The 26,832-nt window shown below is 38.8% G+C and overlaps 4 protein-coding genes, 3 non-coding genes and 1 pseudogene across 12 annotated transcripts; all 8 read right to left on the bottom strand.

Moving 5' to 3' along the window:
* Positions 1 to 1,978: 1,978 nt before the first annotated feature.
* Positions 1,979 to 3,876, bottom strand: LOC137713733 (small ribosomal subunit protein uS11z). 3 transcript variants are annotated; one of them, XM_088684167.1, is made up of 6 exons: positions 3,716 to 3,876; positions 3,332 to 3,451; positions 3,198 to 3,243; positions 2,765 to 2,850; positions 2,509 to 2,638; positions 1,979 to 2,293 (listed from the first exon to the last, which is right to left on the bottom strand). In XM_088684167.1, the coding sequence occupies exons 1-6, from the start codon at positions 3,716 to 3,718 to the stop codon at positions 2,226 to 2,228; spliced, it is 453 nt and encodes a 150-aa protein (XP_088540293.1). In that variant the 5' UTR covers positions 3,719 to 3,876; the 3' UTR covers positions 1,979 to 2,225. The 3 variants fall into 3 exon arrangements, with proteins under 3 accessions (XP_088540293.1, XP_088540294.1, XP_088540295.1); XM_088684168.1 differs by having other exon boundaries at positions 3,371 to 3,451; positions 3,716 to 3,867; XM_088684169.1 differs by lacking the exon at positions 3,332 to 3,451 and having other exon boundaries at positions 3,716 to 3,848.
* Positions 3,877 to 4,862: 986 nt separating this feature from the next.
* NRPC2 (nuclear RNA polymerase C2) lies at positions 4,863 to 9,079 on the bottom strand. The gene is made up of 3 exons (XM_068451935.2): positions 8,844 to 9,079; positions 8,616 to 8,724; positions 4,863 to 8,456 (listed from the first exon to the last, which is right to left on the bottom strand). Exons 1-3 carry the CDS (start codon positions 8,894 to 8,896, stop codon positions 5,124 to 5,126), a joined length of 3,495 nt encoding a protein of 1,164 aa, XP_068308036.2. The 5' UTR covers positions 8,897 to 9,079; the 3' UTR covers positions 4,863 to 5,123.
* Positions 9,080 to 9,772: 693 nt separating this feature from the next.
* Positions 9,773 to 12,606, bottom strand: LOC137713531 (uncharacterized). Of its 3 annotated transcripts, none has more exons than XM_068452840.2 (5): positions 12,307 to 12,604; positions 11,980 to 12,218; positions 10,925 to 11,037; positions 10,356 to 10,496; positions 9,773 to 10,251 (listed from the first exon to the last, which is right to left on the bottom strand). In XM_068452840.2, the coding sequence occupies exons 1-5, from the start codon at positions 12,527 to 12,529 to the stop codon at positions 9,996 to 9,998; spliced, it is 972 nt and encodes a 323-aa protein (XP_068308941.2). In that variant the 5' UTR covers positions 12,530 to 12,604; the 3' UTR covers positions 9,773 to 9,995. The 3 variants fall into 3 exon arrangements, with proteins under 3 accessions (XP_068308941.2, XP_088540577.1, XP_068308942.2); XM_088684451.1 differs by having other exon boundaries at positions 10,371 to 10,496; XM_068452841.2 differs by lacking the exon at positions 10,356 to 10,496 and having other exon boundaries at positions 12,307 to 12,606.
* A 995-nt stretch (positions 12,607 to 13,601) lies between these two features.
* On the bottom strand, positions 13,602 to 13,681 carry TRNAL-UAG (transfer RNA leucine (anticodon UAG)). Its single transcript has one exon. It is a non-coding gene; the product is annotated as a tRNA-Leu (tRNA).
* A 465-nt stretch (positions 13,682 to 14,146) lies between these two features.
* Positions 14,147 to 17,389, bottom strand: LOC137712926 (protein ORANGE-LIKE, chloroplastic). The gene is made up of 8 exons (XM_068452129.2): positions 17,013 to 17,389; positions 16,568 to 16,685; positions 16,342 to 16,461; positions 15,987 to 16,073; positions 15,651 to 15,727; positions 15,385 to 15,512; positions 14,867 to 15,003; positions 14,147 to 14,464 (listed from the first exon to the last, which is right to left on the bottom strand). Exons 1-8 carry the CDS (start codon positions 17,186 to 17,188, stop codon positions 14,387 to 14,389), a joined length of 921 nt encoding a protein of 306 aa, XP_068308230.2. The 5' UTR covers positions 17,189 to 17,389; the 3' UTR covers positions 14,147 to 14,386.
* Positions 17,390 to 18,839: 1,450 nt separating this feature from the next.
* LOC148691458 (uncharacterized) lies at positions 18,840 to 21,016 on the bottom strand (annotated as a pseudogene). Its single transcript, XR_015955941.1, has 3 exons — positions 20,548 to 21,016; positions 20,187 to 20,240; positions 18,840 to 19,892 (listed from the first exon to the last, which is right to left on the bottom strand). The product of XR_015955941.1 is annotated as an uncharacterized LOC148691458 (transcript).
* TRNAN-GUU (transfer RNA asparagine (anticodon GUU)) lies at positions 20,445 to 20,518 on the bottom strand. The gene has a single exon. It is a non-coding gene; the product is annotated as a tRNA-Asn (tRNA).
* Positions 21,017 to 23,515: 2,499 nt separating the features above from the next.
* Positions 23,516 to 23,622, bottom strand: LOC137714041 (small nucleolar RNA Z266). Its single transcript, XR_011065382.1, has one exon. It is a non-coding gene; the product is annotated as a small nucleolar RNA Z266 (small nucleolar RNA).
* Positions 23,623 to 26,832: the final 3,210 nt, after the last annotated feature.

The raw sequence follows: 26,832 nt of genomic DNA, 5'->3' as shown, positions 1-26,832 counted from the left end.
ACGGTGGAGTTGAACCCGGAATGTGATGGGGCCCGGGTCGGTATGTGACAGTATTAGTATACATAAACGTAGAATATATGTCCATATATATTTGATCTAATTAGATTTTGGATTGGAGGAGTTCACACAAAATTAAAAATATACTAAACAAATTAAATGTCTAGCTAAAAGAAACGTATAAGAGATTTGGTGTCATGATTTTGTAAATAAACACAAATTCATGGACATCTTTTATCCAACATGACATCATATTTAAAATTTAGGTTTTATTTAGAAGTTATAATATATGTGGGTTTTTTTTCTAGAGTTTAAGAGTTACAAGAGTTTAAATATAAAAACCCTAAATAAATATACTTGCAAATGAATAGTGATGCAAAGGCCTTGCTTAAGTTTCTGTGCCACCCTTTTTTGCATTTTATATATTGTAAAATTGATTTAAGTCTCCTGAATAATAAGTTACAAACATATTAACAAACGATTCTAGATGCATCAGTAGTACTATATTTGTGACATCCCACATCGTTCAGGGGAGTGATCCTTAAATGTATATTCTCATCCCTACCTAGCGCGAGGCCTTTTGGGAGCTCACTGGCTTCGGGTTCCGTAGGAACTCCGAAGTTAAGCGAGAAGAGGGCTAGAGTAATCCCATGATGGGTGACCCACTGGGAAGTTGCTCGTGAGTTCCCAAAAACAAAACCGTGAGGGAATGGTAAGCTCAAAGCGGACAATATCGTGCTACGGTGGTGGAGCGGGCCTGGGAAGTGGTTCCGCCCCGGGCCGGGATGTGACAATTTGGTATCAGAGCCTTACCCTGGTCGCGTGTGTGCCGACGAGGACGTCGGGCCCCTAAGGGGGGTGGATTGTGACATCCCACATCGTCCAGGAGAGTGATCCTTAAATGTATATTCCCATCCCTATCTAGCGCGAGGCCTTTTGGGAGTTCACTGGCTTCGGGTTCCGTAGGAACTCCGAAGTTAAGCGAGAAGAGGGCTAGAGCAATCCCATGATGGGTGACCCACTAGGAAGTTGCTCGTGAGTTCCCAAAAACAAAACCGTGAGGGAATGGTAAGCCCAAAGCGGACAATATCGTGCTACGGTGGTGGAGCGGGCCTGGGAAGTGGTTCCACCCCGGACCGGGATGTGACAATATTGTAAATCTCAAATTTTATGCATCTAATTATTTTATTTAACTTAAGGTATGCAATAGTAATTTCTTTTTTTTCTCAATATGCATATTGTTTTACGAAGCTGAATCTAGTAAAAAAAACATTTGGTAGATAAGGAGACAAGTGTTGTCCGTATTCTCCTCGATCTTCATTGATCGCATTCATATAATTATGATACAAATACATTTTCGTTCATGATTTTGTGATGCAATCAATGAAGATCGAGAAGAATAAGGACAACAGTTGTATCCTTATCTATCTAATGTTTTTTACCATATTCTGAAGCTGCGGAAAGCAATATATACATGCAAAAAAATATGAAAACCTATTGCATATCTTAAGGTAAATAATATCAAACCAACAGAACTAATTGTTTCCAAGAAGGTAATTCTAATTAGTATGCGTTGTTTGATGCACAAAGGGTTTAGCTCTTGACCGTTGTAGGCTAGGCTTTAAAATTGAAAAAACCGGTCACTCACCAATTGAAAACATTGCACAGAGCGCGCTCAGTCACGTCCAGCACCATATACGTTAGCGGACAATCCAACGCTCTGGGTAGATGATATTGCTAGTCACCATATACGTTTTTGTAGTCTTCCCAAATCTTCATCCCTTTCATCCCGAGTTCAGGTCTATATGTATCAAAAAGTTAGGGTTTCAGTAATTTCCGTATATACATAAGACATGAGACAACGCATGACCATGTGTACATGTCATGTAAGTTGGTATCATAACACTTGCGTCTACTAAGTTGCTGCATGTCATGATAAATGGTGACCGAAACTTTTCAGGTCTACCAGAAACAAAACACAGAACCGAAGTCCTAGATTTTAAACCATATATAGATAACAAGAATACCATCATTTGTTCTGTGTAAAGCTCGAATGATAATCGTCAACCAAACTAAATTCTACTTTTTCCGGCAAATAATCTAACTAGGTTCAAAACTACATCCGAGTTGATGGAATGGCTGATGATAAAATTTTGATCAAAATCATAATATCTCCCAAACTACCACAGCAGCAGCAGAAAACCACACAATTGAAGGCGAGTAAGAAATCACAACCTTCTTCCCCTTCTACCACCCTTTCTACGAGTGCTGTCGGTGGGTATTGGAGTCACATCCTCTGTCAAAACAGGAAAAAGAAAATCAAGAACTGCAAATATTTAACTTGAAGGAAACGAAGTTCCATAATAACATTACTCCTGAAGTCTAGCCTGTCTAGGTATCACGAATGGAACAATACACATTTAATATGAGAGTGGGAGTAAATGAAAAAGGATGTTGATACATTGTAAATTTATCAAGACCACAGAGAGATGAAAGGGCAAGGGAGATTACCAATGCGACCAATTCTCATGCCAGAACGAGCAAGGGCTCTGAGTGCTGATTGGGCGCCTGGACCAGGAGTCTTGGTCTTGTTCCCTCCAGTAGCCCGGAGCTTTATATGTAGAGCAGTAATGCCAAGCTCCTACAATATCAGTCACCAAAACAAATTAATTCTATTATTACAACTCAGAAATAGAAACCAAAGACGGATGTAAATCATACAACTCAGTCTGAAATAAAAATCATTTAAATAAAAAGGCCGGTAAACCTTGCAGCGTTGAGAAACATCCTGAGCGGCAAGCATAGCTGCATAAGGCGATGATTCATCCCTATCAGCTTTCACCTTCATACCACCTGAAATTGGGGGAAAAAATGGGTAATGATAGCAACAGCAATGGAATAATCAAAAGAAAATCATCTTCCAACAGAGTACGACAGGACACTAATGCCAAGAGTCCACAAACAGAACCGAAGCATCAAGAAACGGTCACTTCTATTCATCACAATTATGGAAAAGGAACGGTTTAAGAAGAGCGCCAATGCGCCATCATGCATAACATCACTAAGCTTCCGTAACATAGCTTTACAATCAACTACAAATATCCGAATTTACTGTGGAGCGCATCCAACCATGCAGTTGCAAATCAAATAATACCGGAAAACTATTTCAAGTAACAACTGAGAGATGTCGAAAAACATACCGGTGATGCGCACAAGAGTCTCCCTACCGGACAAGTCAGTCACATGCTGCAATTAGAAAGCAACAATTTCGCATATAAATTCAACTACCAATGAAAATGGTAATTACATTCGAAACGAAAAATATGGGTATTACAATGAAGGTATCATTAAATGAGGCAAAAATATGAGCAACACCGAAAGCATGTTCTCCGTCACGGAGAACAGGTCCAAGAGTAACATTATCCTCCTTGGGCTCCCTGGTCTTCTTCCTCGACTATACCAATCGAAAAATACAAATAAAAAGATCTAATCAACACCAAATCAAATTATAAAACAGTAGTTCAATATTTTCAATAAATCTAAAATCCAAATAGTGTAAGTCTACTCCAATCGAATAATTCGTAATGTGTTTGGTTGGCGAGAAAATTTGGAGGGAAAAAAAGAGTATTTTCTGATCATATTTTACTTTCAATTTCTCGGCAACCACAGAATGTAAACTGCCTAAAAACACAATGGAGATAGAGAGAGAGAGGGTTACCATGGCTGCGAGTAAATAATTTGGTTAGATGTCTCAGATTATTCAGAACGACGACGACGCTCAGGCAGGCTCTCGGAGCTTCCAGAAAACCCCGCCGGCGTAATTCAGTCGCTAAGTTTTATAGCTAGGGTTTTGCTTTGGGGTAGTAAAATGACCTTATTGCCCTTTTTAAAGTACTCGCACTGGGCTATTCAAATTACTTCATTGCCCTTTGTACATAATTCGCATGCGAGTGTTGAATGACATGATTGCCCTTTAAAAGTACGCTAGTTACCAATTTCGGCAATGGTAGTTATGAAAAGGCATAAAAATTATCTATTTTCTGTTTAAGTAATGGTCGAGAACTAGACGGGTCTAGCCAGGCGCCTAAACAGGTTCAGACCTTCATAATTTTTTTAAAGGCTAAGAGATTAATTTGACGGTAGCCAGCCAATAATGACTTTTTGTTTCCTAACAGGTGGAGGCAGGTCGATGATCACGGAACTAGTCATTTGTCTATCATAGATCCTTGGAATTGCCCATCTCCATAACGAAGTAAGATTCTCTCCCCTCCTAATCTCTCTTCCCTTCCATCCCCTCTTATTTAAACGGTTACGATTACGCTACGTCTGCATCTTGTTTTGAATTTTTTATATAGACTAGCAGAGAGCACATACTTTGTATGTGTGTGAACAATTTTTTATAGTAAGTGCATATTTTTTTTAATATTACATAATTACTGTTTTGTCCTCTTTATGTAAATATTGTGTATCAAAAGTGAGGGTAAAATTGCAAAAAATATGATTGTCATTATCTTAAAAAAAGAGTAAAATAAGAAAAATAGAGATATAATTGTTATTTTGTCAAAAAGTACAAAATTATTATTTTGCCCTCCTTTTTGTCAACCGTGTATAAAAAACGAGGGTAAAATAGGAAAACAAAAGGGAAAAAAAGTTGACAAGAGGGTTTTCTTAATAATACTATAGTTAATAGGACCCAAAAAAAAATGTGAGGAGATGATGGAAGGAAATTGTAATAGTAGGGGAGATAATCCTACTCCTTCGACAATCCTACTCCTTCCATGACAAGACAATCCCACCTCCCTCCATGACGAGTAATGTGAATGGATACTTTGGTGCATATGTACAGTCGTCGAGTGCATGAATAGTTTTAAAAAATGAAACGGATGACTTCTCTATACCCTGTATACTTCATGTTGTTTTTATTTGATACGATGATAATATCACAAAAGAAATTAACAAAAATAATACTGAAAAGTTGGTTCTTCCTTTGCAATGGATATGCTAACAAAATAAAAAATAAAAAATCCATCACCTTCGAATAAGTGTCGAAGGAAGTTACGCATGATTGACTGGCAGTTTGTACGTTGCAGACTCCGCGGTGTCAAGAGAAGCCATAACCTATAACTTCATTCCTTTTCAAGCTCTTCCGGTTTTATGCGAGGAACAATGTTCATCGACTGGAGTTCTTGAATCAAGAGCTTACAAGCATACGGCATCTTTGCAGTATACATTTTATCCCCAGTTTTGCACGAGGAACAAATTCCAGTTTTCAGCTTATGGCTGTAATATCCCAACAAACCACACTCTTTGCAAACATGAACTTCAAAAGGATCACTCGACAGCATCAGGCGCTCATAAAGCAACATACTAGCACCATAAGCAATCAAACAATCACGCTCCATTTCTCCGACTCGTAGTCCTCCATTACGGGCTTTTCCCTCAGTAGGTTGCCTAGTTAGACTAACTCGAGGACCACTACCCCGTGCATGCATTTTATCTAGAACCATATGCTTTAACTTCTGGTAGTAAATTGGTCCCATGAATATATAGGCCTGTAAAGGGCAGCCTGTGATACCTGAGTAAATCAAGTCCTTGCCGTCGTAACTAAACCCCATCCTCACGAGCGTTTCACTTATATCTTCAACCTTGTCTGCATGACCACTTGGTTCACCAAAGGCACTGCCATAATGAAACCTGCCACATGACACTCCTGCTTTACTCCCAAGAAGTTCTATCATCTTGCCTACAGTCATTCGACTTGGAAACCCATGAGGGTTCATAATTAAGTCGGGGCAAATGCCACGTTCAGAAAAAGGGAAATCTTCCTGCTGGACAATGGTACCACAAACACCTTTCTGCCCATGTCTGCTACTGAACTTGTCACCAACTTCCGGTCTACGAGTATGCCGAATTAAGAACTTGGAACATAAATTATTATGTTTATCAGAAGAGAGGGTCACTTTATCAACCACACAAGATTCTCCATGAGGTCCCTTGTAAGACACCGGAGCATTTCCATATGGAATATTCAGTTGGCTTGGGGAAATCTGTGGCCCTCTCGTGACTTGAGGAACCTGTTTATTCATTAGAATGTCATTATTTCTAATAATTTCTCCAGGTGCAGCAAGTCCATCGTTGTCCAGCGCCCGCATCCTTCCAGCATCAGGTCCATCCCTATAGGGCCTTGCTATTCTGTCGCGTGCATCATTTTCATATTTTTGAAGCGTGCCAGAAAATTTTTTCATTAGAATACAACGACCAAAACCACGATCCAGAGATGCCTTATTCATGACTATTGCATCCTCTATGTCATAGCCACTATAACTCATCACAGCAACAGTTGCATTTTGCCCGGCTCCAAGTTTATCAAAGCCCACCAACTCAATTGTCTTCGTTGTCAACAATGGCCGTTGAGGATACACCAGAAGGTAAAGCATGTCCATTCTTTGTAGCTGATTATAAGCAATATTTCCCATTGCTTGCTTTCCCATAGCACACTGGTACGTATTTCTAGGCGACTGATTGTGATGAGGATATGGAATTAGCCCAGCAATAACACCTAAGATGGTGAAAGGCTCTATTTCAATATGGGTTGTTTCTGTTGTTGCCTCGTTTTCATATAGAGCAATCAGAGCATTGTTCTCCTCATTAACATCAAGATACTCAATCAGCCCATCAGTTAAAAAATCATTAAAAGTGCGTACTCCATCCTTCAACTCCTGCATATGATGTTCTTTGACCCTTGGTACGCCCTTGTCAGCAATAACTAGTGGACGACAAACTCGACCACCATCAGAGGCAATGTAAACACTACGCTGTTTCTCATTGACGAAGACACTTACAAACTCCCCAATCTTTCCAGCTCTACGCAACTTTCTCAATGCGTTGGCAAAGTGATGTGGCTTCTTATGCTTTCCAAGGATGTTTCCATTGAAGAAAACCAGAAAAGAATACGGTGAGTGAACCTCCTCGGCTGATAGTATTTCCAGGCCTTCAATACCCAAACACTTGCATAGAGACATTAATGGGCCCTCCTCTTCATCAGTTGTCACATGAGCCATCAAAGACAAGTTTTTAACCAGTCCACATTGCTCGCCTTCTGGAGTGTCGCAAGGGCAAAGCATTCCCCACTGGCTAGGTTGCAAGGCTCTAGGTCCACTTACTTTTCGTGTCTTCTCAAATTGTGGCTTGACTCTGGTCATATGGCCCAGACACCCTATGTAGGATAACCTAAATAGGACCTGTGACATACCTTTACTGTCCATTTTGAACCGTTTTATGTTGAAGTTTCCAGTGGATAAGGTCCTTTCTAGCCCATTTGTAATTCTATCACTCGTAAGCTGCTGTGCAAAGTCAAAAGCGCTACTCCTGCTACGCTTTGATAATATATTGTCTCCTATCTTTTTAATGTCAGTAATCATCGTCTTGAACAGATCCTCAAACAGAAGAGAGATTAACTGACCAGACAACTCAATCCGCTTGTTACCAACATAATCCTTGTCATCCATTGCATCTTTATTTAAAACTGCATCCATTATGCGTCTCAACATTACAGCAACATATACGCATTTAGGACGAAAATCATTCTGACACATAACGTTCGCAAGAAACACATCTCGAAGAAGTTTCATTACTCTAGCACTATCCTTCTCGGATGAAGAACCAGAAAAATTAAACCGCTTCAGCTTTGACTCAAGGTAGTCCAAGGCTTGCTCTTGTGTGTATATACCTTCCTTTGCACAATCCTCCAAAGATGGCATTAGCAAGGAACCATACCGCGGATCTCTACCAACCATCTGCACAACTTCTTGATCACTCGTCATTCCCAAAGCCTTCATGACCACCATAATAGGAATCTTTTTGGCAAATTGGTTAAGTATCAAATAGATCCTCTGATTTTCCATCTGAATAACGGTTTTACTTTTGATTCTCTCTGAGCTGCTTGTAACAGATGCATTAAAGTTCCCTTTCTTGTCCATATCAATGATAATCCTGTTTTTCGAGAGTTGTTCCTGCATCAAAAGCACCTTCTCATTCCCTTTGATGATAAAATATCCTCCGGGATCCAGGGGGCACTCACCCAGTTTTGCAAGCTCGGCTTCATTTTTCCCCAATAGAGTACAGCAGCAACTCTGTAACATAATAGGCATTCTCCCAATAGTCACACCTTTCCTCTCGACTTTCTCCTTCCGATCATGACTTCCTCGAATGTACACTATATCAACCTTTATCGGTGCAGCATACGTCATATCAGATAAGCGGCATGTATTGGGAGAAATATCATCAGTTTTACCCATTGACATCACCGAGGCCTTATCGACATAGATATCTTTGAACTCGAGATAAATAGTTGGATCGATCTCCGACTCAATCCGATTATTGGCACGAACAATTTTCTTGATTCCCGTGTTCACAAAGTAATTAAACGAGTCTAAGTGCTGCTTTACCAACCCCCTCACCTACAGTACAATAAAAATTCCATCTTTCTTAAATTCCAACGAATCAAAAATACTAAAAACAACAACAGTAGCAATGATGACAAGAACAAGCAGGGTAGCAACTTTTTAATTAAAATTTAAATGAATAAGTGGATGGTAGTAGTAGTTTAAAGTTGAAACCTTTAGAAATTCCGGGACGAGCGCGAATTTGTCCTTGGCGGATTTGATAGGAGCGGCGAGGAATTCCATATCAATGGCTGACTGAGGAGCTTGCCTTCCCTTTGTAAACCTAATTCGAAAAATGAAATGAAAAATCGAAAATTGGAATCGAACTAAAACCCCAAACCCTGAACTGAAACCAGTTACCAGTTTAAGAGAGAGAGAGAGAGAGAGAGAGAGGGAGAGTACCGTTGCTTGTCGTTGCCAGGAGGGTCGACGGAAGAGTCCAGGGCGACGCCCATGGCCAATGCCCAAATGCTACGGTTTCTTGGAGGGGTTTTGGATGGGTTGCAGCTGTTTTACAGAGAGAAGAAACAGGGGCAAGAAAGAAACGCTAGGGTTTATTTACATCTTTTACATCCCCCGCACCAATGAAAACGGAAAATGCAAATTGTAATTTCATACTGCCTACTGCAGCTTAATGGAATTCTATTTTAGTCATAAATGAGATGTTTTAGGTTTGATTAGGTTAAAAGTAAAGTTGAACCACATTATTATAATAATGTCATTGTAAGCTTAATACATTCCTCGTTCTTAATGTAGATATTATCGTTTTTTATTTCAAAAAAAAAAAAAAAAAAATCATGTAGGTAGTTGGCATACATTTTTTATTTCTCACACATTTTTATTTATTTTAATTTTATTCGATTAGGAGGCTAAAAATTAAGATCAACCTGTGAGAGCTAAAAATTGTGCATGAATAATACCAAATTATCATTTTTACCCTTTTCTCTTTATTGGAAAGCTCTTAAATGGAGACAACGAAATGTAAATTATTTATCTTCGTAAAAAAATGTAAATAAAAGAGTGTATTTACATGAAAAATATAGATTTGGCGTTTTGCATCTTCTATTCGAGATGCTCTTTAAAATGAATGTGGAACGACAAATTAATATATTAACCATATTTTACGGATAATTTTGTAATAAGGAATTTTAAACAACGTTATTATCGTGCAACACCTTTAATAATTGTATCGTGTTCGAGTTTTGAAAACATGACCTGACTGCTATGTGCCAACACTACCAGCTCGTGGCCACGAATTGCCACTCGTAATTGTAAGCATTTACAACCATACTATTACCCGTAAATTAGTAACACCACAAAACATATCACACTAAAAAAAGAAAAATAGATCAATTGCATTGCCAATTTGCCATCTTCAACCAACAACTGATACAATTTTATAATGTAGCTCCAGATGAAATCCAAAAACGAGAACAGAGAACCCCAAATAAGACACAAATGATTTATCACAAGTGAACAATTGAAACACCAAGAATTACCAATGTTATCTGCACAACATATCTTCTGTGGCAGATAAATTAAACCCGATACGGTTTAAGGCCGAAGGGATGCAAGCTTAGGACCCACAATCTCAAGGAGACCTTTTGGATTGTCGACGTGAACCCAATGGCCGGACTTGGGAAGAACATGAGCTGAAACCTTCCCCTCTGATCCATCTGCTTCGCGAGTGGCAAGGTTTTCGAGTTGTTGAATCGCATCTTGGTCCCAACGATTACTGTCCTCAGCGCGCACAATAGCTATCTCCATATCTTGCGGGGGGTGCTCCAACAGAGGCCAATAAGACTTTTCCCTGCAATGTTTAACATTCATAGAAGATGGAGAGATAAGAGGGAAGGAAACAGATTTTCATAGTTTTCTACTTCAAATTAGTCTCGAAAGTAGTAAGATATATACTGGAAAGAATTGAACATCTGGATAGCAACGTCAAGATTGAACGCCCATGTCAAATGATCTCCATGTTTCTTGAGGTTGCTGCCTATCCAGTGTGACAATGATTTTGAGAACCCAAGCTCAAGCAAATGATTCATGAGCCACCTTAAATGAAGAACCAGATTTATTGCATCAAGAAATTGGAAATACGATGATCATACATAGGATAATTTTGTAACTCCATAATACAACTAAATTCTGAGGCAAAAAACAACGGTTTTATAATGGATTTAACTGGACTCCGATTCACATTTAACAACGTAAAGATTGACTGAATTCAAGGCTCTTGCTTGTGTGAAGCAATTTGAGGGTAGAGAAGGCGTTTGTATGAGAAATAAAGCATCTGAATAAATTTAGATCTAAACGGGATATAGCCATCTTTGAAGGAAATAGCATACGGAAAAAATATACTAGAACTCCACAAAACCAACTCTTGAACTGTTAACCCATAAATAGTACACGCAGTTACACACTACAGCACCAATGTACACGCAAAAATCAAATAACTCATCGTAAGGAGAAAGAGGTTTTACTTTCGTGATGGAACTGCTGAAGGTAGACTCCGCAATGTGTGCAAAACCTTCTCAACTTCCCTATTTCTGTTTTCAGGGTTCACTTCTCCTGGAACGGCATCCAACACCCACAGCTGTTCTGGATCACAGAGAAAAAAACAGAAAGGATTCATGCTAGGATGCCAAACCAGTCTAATCATCCTTCCTATCGTTTCAACTGCATTCGGCAACACACAGCAGAAGCAGTGCTTGCCATTAAACCTAATCAGAGAAACTAAGCATGATTTATGCAACATATAAACCCCGAATACGAACAAACACATACAAGTGTTGGTAGACAGCTTTCAGCATTCATAAGTTGAAGAAGCAGAGTGCTCCACAGTCGCATACATGGTGTCCCACTTGCGGATCTCACAAATGCTACAGAGCTCTCAGAACCAAAATTGTAGTGCTTCACTCCCAACCCAAGAAGAAAACAAGACATCATTTTGAGTCACTATACAACAACTTTTTAAGCACTCCCCAACATCAGTGTAAACTAAAAAACTTCCACATTTTGATTCACTTTGCTAGAATAAGTACTTTAAGGCCAGTTTGGAAATGCTTGTCCAAAAAGAACTTCAGCTTGTAGGCACTTTTGTTGAAAGCGTTTTTATTAGAAGCAAACTACATTTTACATAACAATTCAAGTGCTCCCTAGGAAGGGACTTGGACCTTACAAGTACTTAGAAGAAAGTTTGTGCTAGGTGCTTCTCTAGAAAAATATTTACAAGTTGTATATTCCAGAAGCACTTTAACTTTCTCTGCCAAATGCTGCAAGAAGCGCTTTTGGTTGTCTTAAAGTGCTTAGCCATTATAAAAAGAACTTATGTGTGGGATTGCTTCTGAAATGGCTAAAAAGGTTAACCAAAAGCGCTTCTAACTACGTTCAGCATGAGAGCTCAATAAACATTTCGACTTGTTCATGATAAAAGCTGCAGAGGCAGACCCAAACGAGCCCTGAGATAATCATTCTATTATTTTATTTAAGCTCTAAGCAATTTTAGCACAAAGAGCAAGAGGGCAAAGTGTATAACCTGCTTGGGCAACTTGGCAGAATCACCATAGTCACCACGAGCACAGCTTTGTGCAAATTGCAGAGCAACCTTCCCGCCAAAGGAGTGGCCGAGAACAACATCCGGCCAGTCCCAACCTTGAGTCCGGATCAAATTAGCCAAATCTTGGGCCGAATTGACCAAATCGTGAGGCGGGTTCAGACCTTCGAGCTCCGCCGACCTCCCATGGTTCCTCAAATCCACAAGCACCATTCTCCAACCTGCAATTCGAATTTTCTGTTTACGAAAATAGAGAAATGAATTGAGAGAGAGAGAGAGAGAGAGAGAGAGAGAGAGAGAGAGAGAGACCAGATGGGTCGGGGAGATTGGAGAGGAGGGTGCGGGAGAAAGATCGCCAGGTTCTGGCGGAGCCCAGAAGGCCGTGGAGGACGAAAGCGGTGGTGCGGTAGGGTTGTGGGTCGGCGAAGGGTCGGAGCTCTTCGTAAGCTAGCGTTTGCAATGGCCGTCGTGAGATAACAAATCGGGTCAGGAGGGCATGAAGACCCGGTTTGCTTCCGACGGTTCGCGCCATGGGGAATTTTGACACATCCGATTTTCACTTTTCCGTTATTCCGTTTGGGGAGTGATGATTCCGATTTTCACTTTACATCCCGGTCCTTAAAATTCTGTTCAATTTTCATTTTAGTCCTTTCAGTTAACTAAAAGTTCATCTTTCTACGCCTTCCTCTCTTTGGGAAAACTCAAGTTGTAAGGAATTTTGCCTCATTTGACGAACTATAATAACGGTGCCAATACAAAAAAAAAGTCGTGCAAATGTTTGACAAGAATGTAAGAATGCCGACTTCTAAGAATGAGTCAGGTATTGTACTCTGGTCAGCGGTTTAAACAAGTCATTTCTCTTTATAAAAGTACCTCTGATAGAGACTGTATATGAGCTCTTGCTGCCTAGCAAGCTCTCCTTTACTGCCTACAAGATTCGTGATGCACGAGGGGCCACAATGTCACGTGGTTGCCATGTCACGGTTTAACGGAATTTCTAACATTCAATAAATGGAAGTATGAATCCGAAAGAAAAACATAACTTTAGGTATGAAACTGGAATCAAGAAACCTTGACGTATGAAGGGATGAAATCCTAGGTGCCACAATCTCAAGAAGACATTTCGGATTGTCCATGTGAACCCATTGACCAGTGGGCGAACTCGGGAAGAACGTGAAGTGAGACATTTCCCTCCGATCCATCGGCTTCTCGATTGGCAAGGCTTCCAAGCCGTTGAACCACCACATCCGGGTCCCAACGATCACTGTTCTCAGCACGCAAAACAGGTATCTCCATTTCTTTTGTGGGGTGCTCCAACAGAGGCCCATGTCCCGTGATCTCCTTGTTTCGTAGAATCTGAGCTCTTAGTAGGCTCGGGTTTGCAGCGGCCGTCGTGAGATTGTGAAACGGGTAAGGAGGTGGAGAAGACCCGGTTTGTTTCCGAGGATCCGAGCCATGGGGACGGCGAAAACTGTCAACTACTCCGCCTGTGTTGGAGGAAAGGGACTAAATTATGAGCTCTCCGACGTCGTTACTACTCTTCCGCGGGAATATCAACGGAAAGTGTTGAAAGAAAAAAATAAGATTAAAAGTAAAGATAAATTTGACAGCTGTGGGATTTGAACCCACGCCCTTTCGGACCAGAGCCTAAATCTGGCGCCTTAGACCACTCGGCCAAACTGTCCTGTTGGTGTTAATCGTACAGAGGTTCTTACATCATCTCTATAACCTCTCAGCTAATGTATAAAAATGGAGACACTATCAGCTTCGGCGGAAACGGCAGTCCTCCACATGAAGCGGGGAGTAGGCCCCAATTGCAGGACCTACATGCGTCCCCGACTCTTTGTGAGAGAGCTATCGCACAGGGCATGCTTCTCGATGAGTTCCCCAATCATAGCTCTTGGACGTGAATAGCGATTAACTGATACTAGAGGTGACAAATCAACACATTGAATTGTTTATAGCTAACCGTTAGGGACCGTTTAATTTGATATCACCATAATATAGATGTGAGACTGTGATGATAGTGTAAAGTGAAATCAAACTAAATGAGTCTTAATGATTACCCAATAGGTTAATTTGCCTCCTTGACCTAATACTAATAGGTTTTGCATCTAAATTTCTCATAGAATATTTCTCTACTTTCACGTCAACAAAAAGCAACAAATTCAACTAAATTAGCATTTCTTCACAACCAAGTTCCCAATCCTCCACGGTAAGTTGCAACACATTTCATCAAACAGAGAACTTAAATTTGTGATGATTCCTAGTTTAAGTGAAGTAATCTTGCAGTCAAGCCAACATTTTGGCACAAGTTACACACCGCTAAGTTATTCCCAAGCTGCATCGACGATGAGATAACACTGCTAAGTTTTTCATCTGGTTTGCTTTAGTCAAATGGATCAATCCGTGGGTCATGCTCGCTTGCCATCATCATCCCAGTGCACAGGCACGTCGGGCACATGACCTAAGTGAACATGGAAGGTGATGATTAGTCCTAGAGAGAGAGAGAGAGAGAGAGAGAGAGAGAGAGAGATTGGAATTACAGTGCATGAAGAACACAAACTGCAAATCTCTTATCAAGGATTCAAAAGAAACAAATGGAATTAAAGCCTTGCACTAAATTCCTTTCGGAAGTTTGAAAAATCATCGTAAATCTCATTATGGTTCTTTCTTCCTTTTAAGCCTAGCATGAGTGAACCATCGGCAAACATGATACGATGAATGTGTGGAAAGATTTGAAGCAAGTGTACCACGAGACAAATGATCAACAACATCAAGAGATAAGTGTGATAAATTGCAGTGCCAACAAACTTCGACATGCCAAATCATTTCTCATGAATAAACCACTTGGCGACAAATTTTGTACCTTTCCAGCACCAGAGCAATTTGGGCACCTCTCAGTTGTGGGCACTCGCAAAGGGCGGTCCGTTGCACTAGATGCTGATATAGGATTGATGTTCAAGCACACACCACTTGCAGAACATCTAGCACAGGCCAAGTACCCTGTCCATGTAATACCAGACAAAATTACCAGATTAAAACAAAAGTACGAGAATAATAAAACCTTAGAAATAACATTTATAAGGAGAAATTGAAGAAAGGTAAAAAGAAAACATAAGAAAAGTAACAAAGTTGAAAAGAATTCTAGTGATGAGAAAGGCAAGGAAAAACTTCCATAAAATCGAAGAAACTAATAGCGCTGTAAGAGCCAGAACCTAAGCCATTTTTTACTTATTATTTTCATAAACTTACCAGCGTAAGCAAACTTCATAGAAAACTAAATGCAAGAAAATTTAAAGACAACCCCATCCAACAAATGATCCACTTTTCCCCAAAGAACTTTATCAGTTGGCACACTTGCATTTGTGACAGTTTAAAACATACCAGTTCCACGGCAATATTTGCACCTTTTCTTCTCTTGTTGCTCAACATTGTTAGCTTCAATCAACATCAATGCTGAAATGACACCCACTGCCCCACCGGAGAAGGATGCCACAATAGGATCAACCTGACTGAATTCAGAAAAAAAAAGGGAATTCAGAAAACAAAAGGGATTTCAGAACAGTAAGTAAGAAAATCGGTACTGGTTGCTTGAATTTCTAATAGTAATCAAGAAAAAAAAAAGAAAAAAAAGCATGTCCAGTATATACCTTAATTGTAAAGGCAGATGCATGCTGCGAATGAAATCTTCATACGAGGTACCTCCTATACCTAATTTTAGTTCCAGCTGTCAAAGAGAACAGGTTGAGACATTTAACAACAGTAAAGAATTTTTAAGTCTAACCAATAGGCACAAAACATGTACGTCAAAACTACGGTTCCTCCTATTCAATACAGAGGAACATGTACCATGTTGCTACAAGGGTCAGTAAACATAAAAGCAGTAAAGGGTAAAGAAATTGAGAATCCACCTTTACAAAATTATACATGTATGTAGACATCAGGCAATATTCACTATAAACAATCATCTATGCTTACAGACTTACCGATGGTGCAATGAGACCTCCAAATACAATGACAGTAGATATCATTGATAAACTTGTAAGGTAGAGCTGCTTCAACGTCTTTGGTGTCTACATCATAACACAAATCACACAGTGTCAGCTGAAAATAAAAGGCAAAGCACTTGCACAACCACAGAATTCACAAGAAAAATCACAATTCGTTGTCAATTATCGTTTTCAACCTGCATGCGCCCTCCTGAAATATAAGGTTAGATTTGTATATAAACCCATCCGTGCTTCTTACGTCTTAGCTAACTATCCAAATTTCCCAACTTGTTTGAGGATGTCGATAAGGGGCAAACTTAAGGCGGTTAAGTACATTGTAGATTAAACTCACAATATGAGGGAGAAAAGGGATAGTGGATGGAATGTCAGGCATCTCATTTGACTCTTCCTCACAAGCCTCATCCATATCCTTCGCCATCCTTATCCGGTGCTGCACCCGCAATCTCCTTAGCTACACAAACCAAACATATATCAAACAAAGAAGTTCACAATCCCCTAGCTACTGAAACTTAAAAGAACAAACATATATCAAACCCTTTTGAGTTTTCTGTTTTCACCTCTTCCATGAGAAGAAAAATCTTGTTGCGCCTGCTTCTTATGTTGTCCTGAATTTCCTGCAGTTGCATCTGCACAAAGTCCTGCACCGTCTCCGGCCCTTCTATGATACAAAAAGTGCTGAGAAAACAAAACATAACACAGAAAATTCAGCATTTTTCTCGTCAACTAAACCCAAGGACCAACTTTCAGTCTGGGATTGCTAAAAGCGCTTTCTGACAGACAAAAGGGCTAAATGCTTTCGGCCAATAGAAGTGCTTTTCAGCCAATAGAAGTGCTTTTCAGAGAAGAAATGCACCTGATGCTTCTTCATAAAGTACTTGAATTTTTAGTTAAAAAATTAAAGGCACTTTGATTTTTGATAAAATTTTAAACGTGTCTATAGTAAAAGCGCTTATGAGTAAAAGTGCTTTTTAGATAAGCAAATTCCGATGGGCTCTTGATTACCTTGGCGTGTTATCGGCGGGGGAGGATTCCTTGGAAGCAGAACAGGAAATTTGGGGACGCGGGGAGGTGAATTTGGACAGAGAGAGACATCTAGGGATTCCATGGGCGGAGGTGGAGGAGGGAATTAGGGTTTTGGAGGAAGGGGGAGGATGAGAGCTGAGAGAGAAGGAAGCCATTTTTGTAAAGCTTCTATGCTTTGCTCATCTCATCAGCCAAATAGCAGAGAGAGGGAGAAAGAGAAGGGGAGAGAGCGAGAGAGAGAGAGAGAGATGAAGGAGGGTTTTGGTGAGTGAGAGCAGAGGAGAGGAGGGGAGAGAGGAATCTTTGGGAGGGTTTGAGTGAGCATCTTGGTGGAAGACGGAGACAGAAGAAGGGATGAGGCTGATGGGTTATTGCCACGTGCTTCTCTTTCTCTCTCTTGACCGTTAACTGTTATTTGCGTCCGTGGCAGTTACCGCGCCGCTTATAAGGTTAACGAAAGAAAGAACAACAGAAAAATCCAAGTTAGCAAACTTTCGTAGAAATATACAAAATGTAACAAAACAATTAATTGAAATTTTTTTTTAAATAAAAACAAAAGGAAAAATTAATATTCGGTCTCTAATTACTAATGTTCATTAACTGAAACTTTATTAATTTTCAGATTTTGATCTAAGTCTCTGACATTAATAAAATAATAAATTTTTATGTCAATTATATAATTTTTTTTAAAAAAAATTAATAATTAATTTAGAATTTTAATATTCACACCTTTATTAAACTCCTAACTAATTTTCAATTCAAAACATTTTCAAAATAAATAAATAAATTAGAATAAGTTTGTACCCATTAGCTTTTTTAAAAAATGTTTTCAATTTTTTAATCTTATATGTACCCATTCATGTAATTTTTTTCAAATTTTTAATTTTAAAATGTAATCATTCTCAAATATACCAATTTGTTATATGTAAATGTACCATTTTTTTTTTATACAAAATCTATTCAATTTTTTTCTGATCCATTTTTAAACTTATATGGGTATTCTTCTTTCTTTGATTTGAGAATGTATTCATGTCAAGTTTAATTGGAGAAATTTACTAATGTTATTAAGCCTAATATCTTTTTTTTGGTGATTTTGAAACATGTACCCATATTTTGGTACAATAATTTTTTGGTCAATTTTGATGAATGTACCCATGTTTACACACACACACAATAGTACATTTATATTTTAATATTTTTAATCCCACAAATCATGGTTTTTTATTTATTTAAAATCTCATTAATATAAACAACTATAAATTTCAATTTTTAATTTTAAAAAAATATAGTAACATACATATAAATAAATTATCACATTAATTTCAGGAACTTTGATCAAAAATTAAAAATCAACAAGGTTTCAGTAAAAGAATATTCATAGTTAAGGACCGCATCCAAAATCTTAAAAAAAAAATCTGACACTTGATGTACCGGACCGTTTTCAGCACAACGAAAAATTTCTCCATGTTCCCATAAAAAAAATGGGGTCAGAACATTTTGCTACGAGTAAGACTGATTGAATAGGAAAATGGGTTTTTAATTTTATTTTTACTAGTTTTTTTATTTGAATTGAAAATTTTAAAATCAAAATTGGTTGGAACATTTCATATAAACTCATCACGTATCTTGGCCCAAAAGAGAGAAGATCTCGTGTCCATATTCAGACCTCAAGAAACTTCATATTTAGCTCCCATATTTGAGTTAAGGGCATGACTTTAATGTTATATGTGTTTTAGTCGTTAAGTATTATATTTTCAATCTCATTCTCTCTTGTATCATTCAATAATATGTAGCACTTGAAGAAATTTCTCTATGTTACACATTGATTAGATTTACAACTCCTAAAAGAACCCTAGTTGCAGAGGAAACAACATAAACATCACCACAACAACCACAGAAGGGGAAACCATGTTCCAAACTCCCCAAATCCTTCATACAGACCATCAGCTTCCCAATCCAATGCCTCTTTTCTGAACCTCTTTCCCTTCCCACTCCTTCCGTTTTCAGCTAATCGTATGGGAGATAAAATGTGAGGAAAAACTGTCTTGTAAGAATCTCTCCAATCAACAAATCCGAATGCCCGAAACCCTCCACAACTACCCTTTCGCGCTGGAATCCTGGTTGGTGCAACTTCATGTGCTTATGAGCAAGATGTTTGAGGAGCCACGAGGAGAGACCGCCCTCCGGATATATAAAGCGTTGGTAGTGCCATTTTTTTCTTGTTGGATCAAATATGACTTAAGTCATTTCCCTCCATTGGCTGCCAGAGCCAGTAACTCTCGGTGGAGTATCCATTAGAAGAACTGGATTTGCTCGTTTCCTTTAGGTTGTGGCAAAATATGGTGGCACTTCCATTGTCTACAACTAATAACGAATCCATCTTCTGCACGTTATATGGGGAGGACAAGAAATTAGGAACTCTATAGCAGCAAGAAATGGACCAGATCACCAAAATCTGCATTGGACTTTGTAAAAGCAAAACAAATGCTTGCATCTGATCACTAAGCATAAATTTGAACAAGAAACAAGGACTTTCTTTTCTTGGACTTAAAAAAAGTAAGAACATTTGCATTACATAAGAAAGTGCACATAATCTCAACTCAAATATATGCATAGAAAACTAGTTTACAGTCTAGCGATCTGGACCGACTTCTGAAGGGCCTGCATAAGATTTCTCATGATCCTTGGTTCACCGGGAGGTGTCTTGTCCTTCAAGCGTCCGTTTCTGACGGCTCGGAAAATTGGGCCGGAGCCGTCACTTGGTGGAAAAACCAAGCAGTCTATGTACACAGGGACCTCAACCTCCGCATTCCCAATTGTAACAAAACCCAATCTAGTCCCACCTGCAATTTTGTCCGCCTGTTCCATCGCAATGTACAAGAAAATATTCAGTCCATTGCTAGGTCTCAAAGCCATTGTCATAATATATTCCAATGTGTCCATGCAACTGGGCAATAAAAACTAACGCATCACAGCTATGCAGCGCGAGATTGCGTATAAAAGTACTTCCAATAGAACGCCTGTTTGCGATTTCAAGCTTTGAGTAAAATGAAAGAACATAAATAAACAGAAATGTGCAGAAGCAGAAAATGGGTGTTCGGAAAATCAATTCCTAAAATAAAAGGAAAAAAATAATTGGAATATATTATGTACCTTCAAAGGCATATCAAGAGGCAGGTTAGCTCCTTGGCAGAGACCATTAGCCCACTGTTGAACAAAACGCAGCGTTTAATACATTGGACCAGAAAAATAAATATTAGGTAGGGACTATTAGCCCGCTGTTGAACAAAAAGAAACGTTTATTATATTGGACCAGAAAAAATGGGAAATTAGCCCACCGTTGAACAAACGCAGCGTTTAATGCATTGGACCAAAACGCAGCGTTTAAGCCAAGAAAAATGGGAAGAAAATCGCTAGAAGGAGGGTTCGAACCTCCGACCTTGTGGTTAACAGCCACACGCTCTAACCAACTGAGCTATTCCAGCCATGTTGATGGAGTATGAACTTTAATAACTAAATAGAGTTACCTGGATAGTAAGATTTGGAATCTGGGAAGATCGGTATCCGAGGGCCCGAGCAAGACGCCATCTTCGGCGTCGTCGGAAGGAATAAGGCTGTCCTTTTCCTGAGAAGAAGAATTGGCCACAGGCGTTTGATTTTGGTGGCGGTAGTGATGGCCGGAGTGCAAATTAAGCTTAGAAAAGAAGCCGTAGCTGGTGGCGGTGGTGAATACTAGCGGACAGGAAGCAGCCACCGACGGAGGAGGGGAGAGTGGGACGTGGGAATTGACACGTGGGAAGTGGAGGCGGCAGAGTGAGCTCATAACTCCTCCCGCCACAGCGACAGAAATGGCCATGGCTGAGTTTTAGAATTGATGGGAAAGATGGAAGGGGATTCGTTGGAGGATGGAATCGGAATTTAGTGGACGTGCTTCTTTCTTTGTTCACCTTTTCCGAGGCGGGAATGGTTGGCGACCAAGCTTCCAATCCTTTCATGCCACATCAGCAAATGTAGGTCACCGTCGCCACAAATTTTGCCATTTTTTAATGTAGAATTAAAAATTGTTTCAATACTACGGTCTGGTGGTATTTCTTTTCAGTTGAAAGTGAGAGATTTTAGGTTCGAATCTCGTGGATGGCGAATTCGATACCAAATTAGGTTGCTCATTATGTGGGTTAGCCGAACTCTCCCTCTTCCTAAAGTAAAAATATCAATATACAATTTTTTTATTTTTAAATTGAAAAAGAAAAACTCTTTTGATAACTATTCCTTATTCTAAAACCAAAAACTAAAATCTAAAAACCAAATTACAAAAACTCAAGAGAATAGTTTTCATTTTTCAATTTTCAGTTTTTAAAAAGATCAAACAACTTTTAACTAATTATTTTCAAGTTTTAATAATAATTCTTTATTTTCATTTCTCGACAAAGGAGTATACAGATAACCCAAAAGAAGTTCAAAAAACTAAGAGACAAATCGATGCGATTTCAAAATATTAGGTTGCAATGCGAGAAAATTAAAATTCGTTAACCATTTTAAAAACCACCATGTTGAGGTTAGGCCAAAAGAAATAAATAAAAACAAAACCTTCATGGAAAGCAACCCCCATGTCCGTTGTTTTTTGTTCCTGAAAGCGAACTATCTCTTCATTCATCAGTCGTACTGTCGCTTCAATCTTCTGGTTGCTTCCTCACCCTCAGCCTTCAACTGCATCACAAAAACAATATACGATTGCATCAGCTGACTTGCCTCCTTGCGCTCGTGCTCAGCTTCTCCCAACCTGTCTGATCTGGTCAACATGAGTTTGCCACTGCAAACCAATCAACAATTACGGACAAAACGGGCGCCAGCGTATTTATATGAAAATGGTGAGTGTAATGCAACATTAGTTGAATCAAATGGTTCCCATCTATGCTTTTTTCACAAATCAATTTTTTTTTTTTCTTAAACCATTTTATATTTATTAACTGGAAACCTAAATATGATCACAGTCGCTACTAGCGTAACGGAAAATCCAGACACACAGAGAGACATAAAACGGTTGGCCAGATGCATGCAGATTTATCTCCTTCAACTTAATTGTTTCAGCAAGTTCACACTGTTGCCTGAAAGCACTTACTCTCTCAGCTATTGTGGCCTCTTTCAACACGCATAAGGAACGCATGCAAAGAAGAACCAGCAAACACACCATAGACACTGGAACGCCAATGATATACTGAATTCTCAATTAATGCCTAAAGGCCCCTAATAGACAAACTGAAAAGAAAAGGGTAAAGAAAGAACATTGAGCCTTCAAACCGTCATTACCTCTGTGCCTCTTTACAAGACGGTATGCATGCTTCTGGTTGATGTGGTTGATGTGGTGGATGACGACGACGGGGGAGACGACGAGATGATGCGATTTGGCGCAAGACTGGGTTTCTTGATTGATGATCAACAATTCTACAGAAATCTCTAGTATTTTTTGGTAATTTCGATTTTCTGCTTTTGGTTGAATTGTGGAGTTTTTTCAATGCCAAGATTAATTCGGGGAGTTTTTTAATATAATACCCAATGTGGAAAGCCGTATTCGATGAAAGTCGTATGTACGGCTTGGACGAGATCTTTCATATCTATCAAGATCCACCCTACAATATGGGGTCAAAAAGCCAAAATAAATGATTTTAGCCATTGTTATTTTTGATTCTTGATATGTCAAGTTATATATTTTGATGTTGCTATCGCTTATGTTTGTGATAAATCCATAATGAATTCAGATTCCAGATTATGGAGAATGACTTGCATGAAACGGAATAATCGGATTACAGATTATACGAGTATGACTTAAATGAAACGCGATAATCGAATTACGGATTTACAAGAATAACTTAAATGAAACGAGATAATCATTACTTGCATTTCATTATACACACACAAACTATTTGTGTTCTTCTCGAGGGCGTAGAGTGCAAGTTCGAGTGCAACTTCTCGAGGGCTTAGAGTGCAGGTTTGAGGGCTATTTCAGGGAGGATTCTAAGTTTCATGGGCAACTAGTGCATGAAAAAGCTTAACAAACGTAAAGATTATTATCTGCAACACATCAATTCTGCTCATCAATATGATCACTAACGCGCCCAATCCCATTTCTAAAGGAGAACACTTGACCGATCTTATCTACTTGAAAATTTGTGTAAAGTTGGTAACTCCATAATTCCGCAGCTCTGGTAGAGAATTCCATAATTCAATTATGGTTGAGTCAAGGGGGAATTGCGCGTATAGTTTTTGGCTCACATCGAAATCCAACACTTGACAAAGAACAGATGCAACACAACAGGCTGCATTTTCTGCACCTTATTTCATATCAAGAAATAAAATTCAACAACTGCAAGAATCAAAAAACAGAGAAAGGTTGTGCGGACTTCAAACTCTAAAGTTAAAAGAAACAATTAATTAAGAGAAGTAATACAAATTTTAGTGTGGAATTAGATAGAGATATGATCGAAGGCAAGTGAGTGAGACAAATCCAAACGCCTCAAAAAATTGAGTTCATAAAAAAAGGATTTCTCCTTTCTTTTCACACATCTGTTTGAATCATCATTCTCGCCAAGCCCACTTCCAAATTATAGCCTCCTATCATTGCAAGATTGTAAATTTAATTCTACTATATATTACAAATTCAATTCAGTGAAATAAATTCAGCAATTAACATATATATATATATATATATATATATATATATATATATATAATGATCAAGGTTCTAAAAAACGCTAGGCACTAGTCGGGCGGCTAGGCGGGGTCTAGGCGGGCACCTAGGCGGCCTAGACAGATTTAGGTAAATTTCTTGTAAATAAGTGCATATTGACACTTACAAAAAATTATACTTGTATGAAATTTATGGATAAGATAATAAAAGAATGATAAAATTCAAAAACAGTATCCAACAAGTCCAAAATTTAAAAACACATTAAGCATATATGCCATATAATCATAGTGATGAGTATTGTAGGATGACACATGTACAACAAGTTCACAATTTTAAACCACTTAGACTTAGATAGGATTTTTTATTTTATTTTTTAATTTCATTAAAAAAACATCCGCCTAGGCCGCCTAGAACCCATCCGATTTTTCCCACTGATTTGTAAGAAAATGCTTCGGCTCACCACACCCCAGCGCCTAGGTGGCCGCCTAGGCTGTTTTTTAGAACATTAATAATGATAGAAAGCAAGTCAGACAAAATTCAAATGCCTTTGTTCCGGCAAAGATTTCCCCTCGCACAACTCTCTGAGGAGGTAGCACGTGGTTTGGTTGTCGGGCTTGCCCTTACGCTTGGTGTGCTGCAAGGAGAGTTTATAGTTAGTTTGAAAGGTGCCTTTGTGGGGCCTTAGGTGTAGGCCTTGAGACTCACAATCAAAACTAATAAGGATTTGGCGTGCCACTGTTATCTTAGTATAACAGATGTTGATTGGGTGTGATTTAAGTTGATTACTTATGCCCCAAGTTATTCAAACTTCTAGTTCATCAAAAGATTGTCACAAATGGATTAAGTCTGCCTTAGGTTCTTTTTCTTGCCTTGTAAACAAGGATTTTTAGTTCATAATCTTGTATGTCCAAAACAAAGGGAGTTCAAGGCCCTTTAAACCATTTCCTCGATCTGAGTTTACTTTAATGAAAACAGGTTGATTAACTTAACCATATTCGAATGTAAATGGGACTTCTTAAGTAGAAAACAGTTAAAATGATTTGAATACATGTTGGAAAGTAGATTAAATGACAGATCTACTAAATGGAAGTACAAACAAAGAGACTCGGGCAAGATTTCATCATGTCGGGTAAGGTTGAACTTCTTGTAGCCACTTCTTTTTGGGTTTACAGAGGGTTGTTATGCTAAAAGAGATGGAAAGTAAGCATGTTTTACATGAGGAAATCGATATTACAACACTAAGGGATGGTAGCAGAACTTTTACATTAGACAAACTATGGCTTTTCTAAGGGAACTGTAGCTAAAAGGACAGAATCTGGACAAGTTTCAGCTTTTTGGGTACGAACTGGCTTTGCTTTTTGGCCGATGGCTCTCGGGGGGCAGTAAGTCATCATCTATTTACTTGCTATGCCATCAAAAAGTGCTTTTTGGTTGATAGGGAGCTGGTCTCTGTCATCTGTCACTTCAATCATAGGCACATACATGGCCTGTGCTGCGATTGAGACATTCTTACTCCACCTCAAGCTTCTCGATTGGGCTTCAGGCAAGCCTTCCCCATTTGCTTTGGCATTCTTGGACCTTATTAACACAAAGCCCAACGGTTAAATATTAACCCAAATAGCCTCAAATAATTGAGTTCATGAAAAAATATTTCTCCTTTCTTCACACATCTAATTGAATTGTCACTCTACCAAAATCCCACTTCCAACTCGTCCAAATTCATAAAAAAAATTGCGGAAAAACCCAGAATTGAAGCGCATGGAAACTATCTGCCTTAGGGTTTCAAGAAAAAAAAAAGGGAAAAACGAGCTCCAATAATCCAAAGGGAAAACAGAGCAATGCCTAAGAAAACCCTGGTGGGAGGAGAGGAGGGTTTCAGAAGGAAAACCCTAAAGAGACTCTCCCCAATGGAGGTTTTTTTTACCGTTGCGCAGCTATGACTCAAAATGCTTCCAAGGGTAAAAAGGGAAGGTGATCTTAAGGGCCACGCTTAACAAGAACAAACAAAATTGCAGAATTTGAATGGAAGAAAACCCTAATGGCCGAAGAGGCAGAGGAGATTGGAGAAGTGCAGAAGGTTGGAATACATGGGGGTGCAGTTTTCGTAATGACAAAATTTAGCCTTTGCTCAATTTTTTGTGTGTTGATTGGGCCCCTTTTCTATGTTTATTTGGTGAACAACCCTTTTTCTTTTTTGTCACTGGATCCTCCTTGAGAAGTTCCTCGTTAGAAATGTTAGAGAAAAAAAAAATTTGGATTCTAAAAGCACTAAGTGTTTGTTACAAGAAGTATGCACTTTAGTCATTCAAAATCACTTTAACAAACAAGTCTAACCAAATTGGAGATGTTTGGGCCAAACAAGTTTAACATTTCATTTGAATGATGCATGGCCCAAAGAATAATATGAATATTAGCACTTCGTAATACTCGTCATGCACTCTTGATTTGAAAAAGAGTAAATGACTAAGAAGATCGTGAATAACGCTTTTCTAATTTTATTTCTTACAAGCAAAAATCTTGGCAAAGTAATTCTCCGATCACATGTTGCATGAATAATTATGCTTCATTGTTAAAAGTAGAGCATCAAGTGCTACTGAAAAGTCAATCACAAATGAATACGTGTCTGAATATTGAAATTAAAAACTATGATTGGACACTTATCCATATGTGATTGGATTTCAGCAGCGAAGCATGGTTCCTGTAGAAATAGTCTCCTAGGATAATATGAATGTCAACATAAATATATATTTTGTGGTCATCCTAACTGGAAATATTATTATTTTTGGTTGATTAAGAATAAGTGTAAATGTCCTCGAGATTTCACAATTAGTTAAAAAAAAAAAAAAAAAAAATCCTAAAGGTCGAGATTATTTTATTTACAGGTCAATCATACATTCAAGGGTGAATCTATTTATTGGCCCGAATGGTCTTGGTACCACCTTAAAGTTCGAAAAAGTGTTTGTAAGGACCTTCGAGGATCGTCTAACTGTATAGGCAAGTGGTGAAAAGGAGAAGACTACCATGGTTGTGCATATGTTGTTAGGGGTGGTTCGGTATGGGATCCCGAATCCCAAGCCGAAAATTTTCAGGATGGGAATTTGAAGACCCATCCCG

This window comes from Pyrus communis, chromosome 14 (assembly GCF_041283825.1).
Source record: "Pyrus communis isolate YQ-2024b chromosome 14, ASM4128382v1, whole genome shotgun sequence".
Lineage (NCBI taxonomy): Eukaryota > Viridiplantae > Streptophyta > Magnoliopsida > Rosales > Rosaceae > Pyrus > Pyrus communis.
Note: the sequence above shows the minus strand (reverse complement) of the source record. Positions and strands in the feature narration are given on the sequence as shown.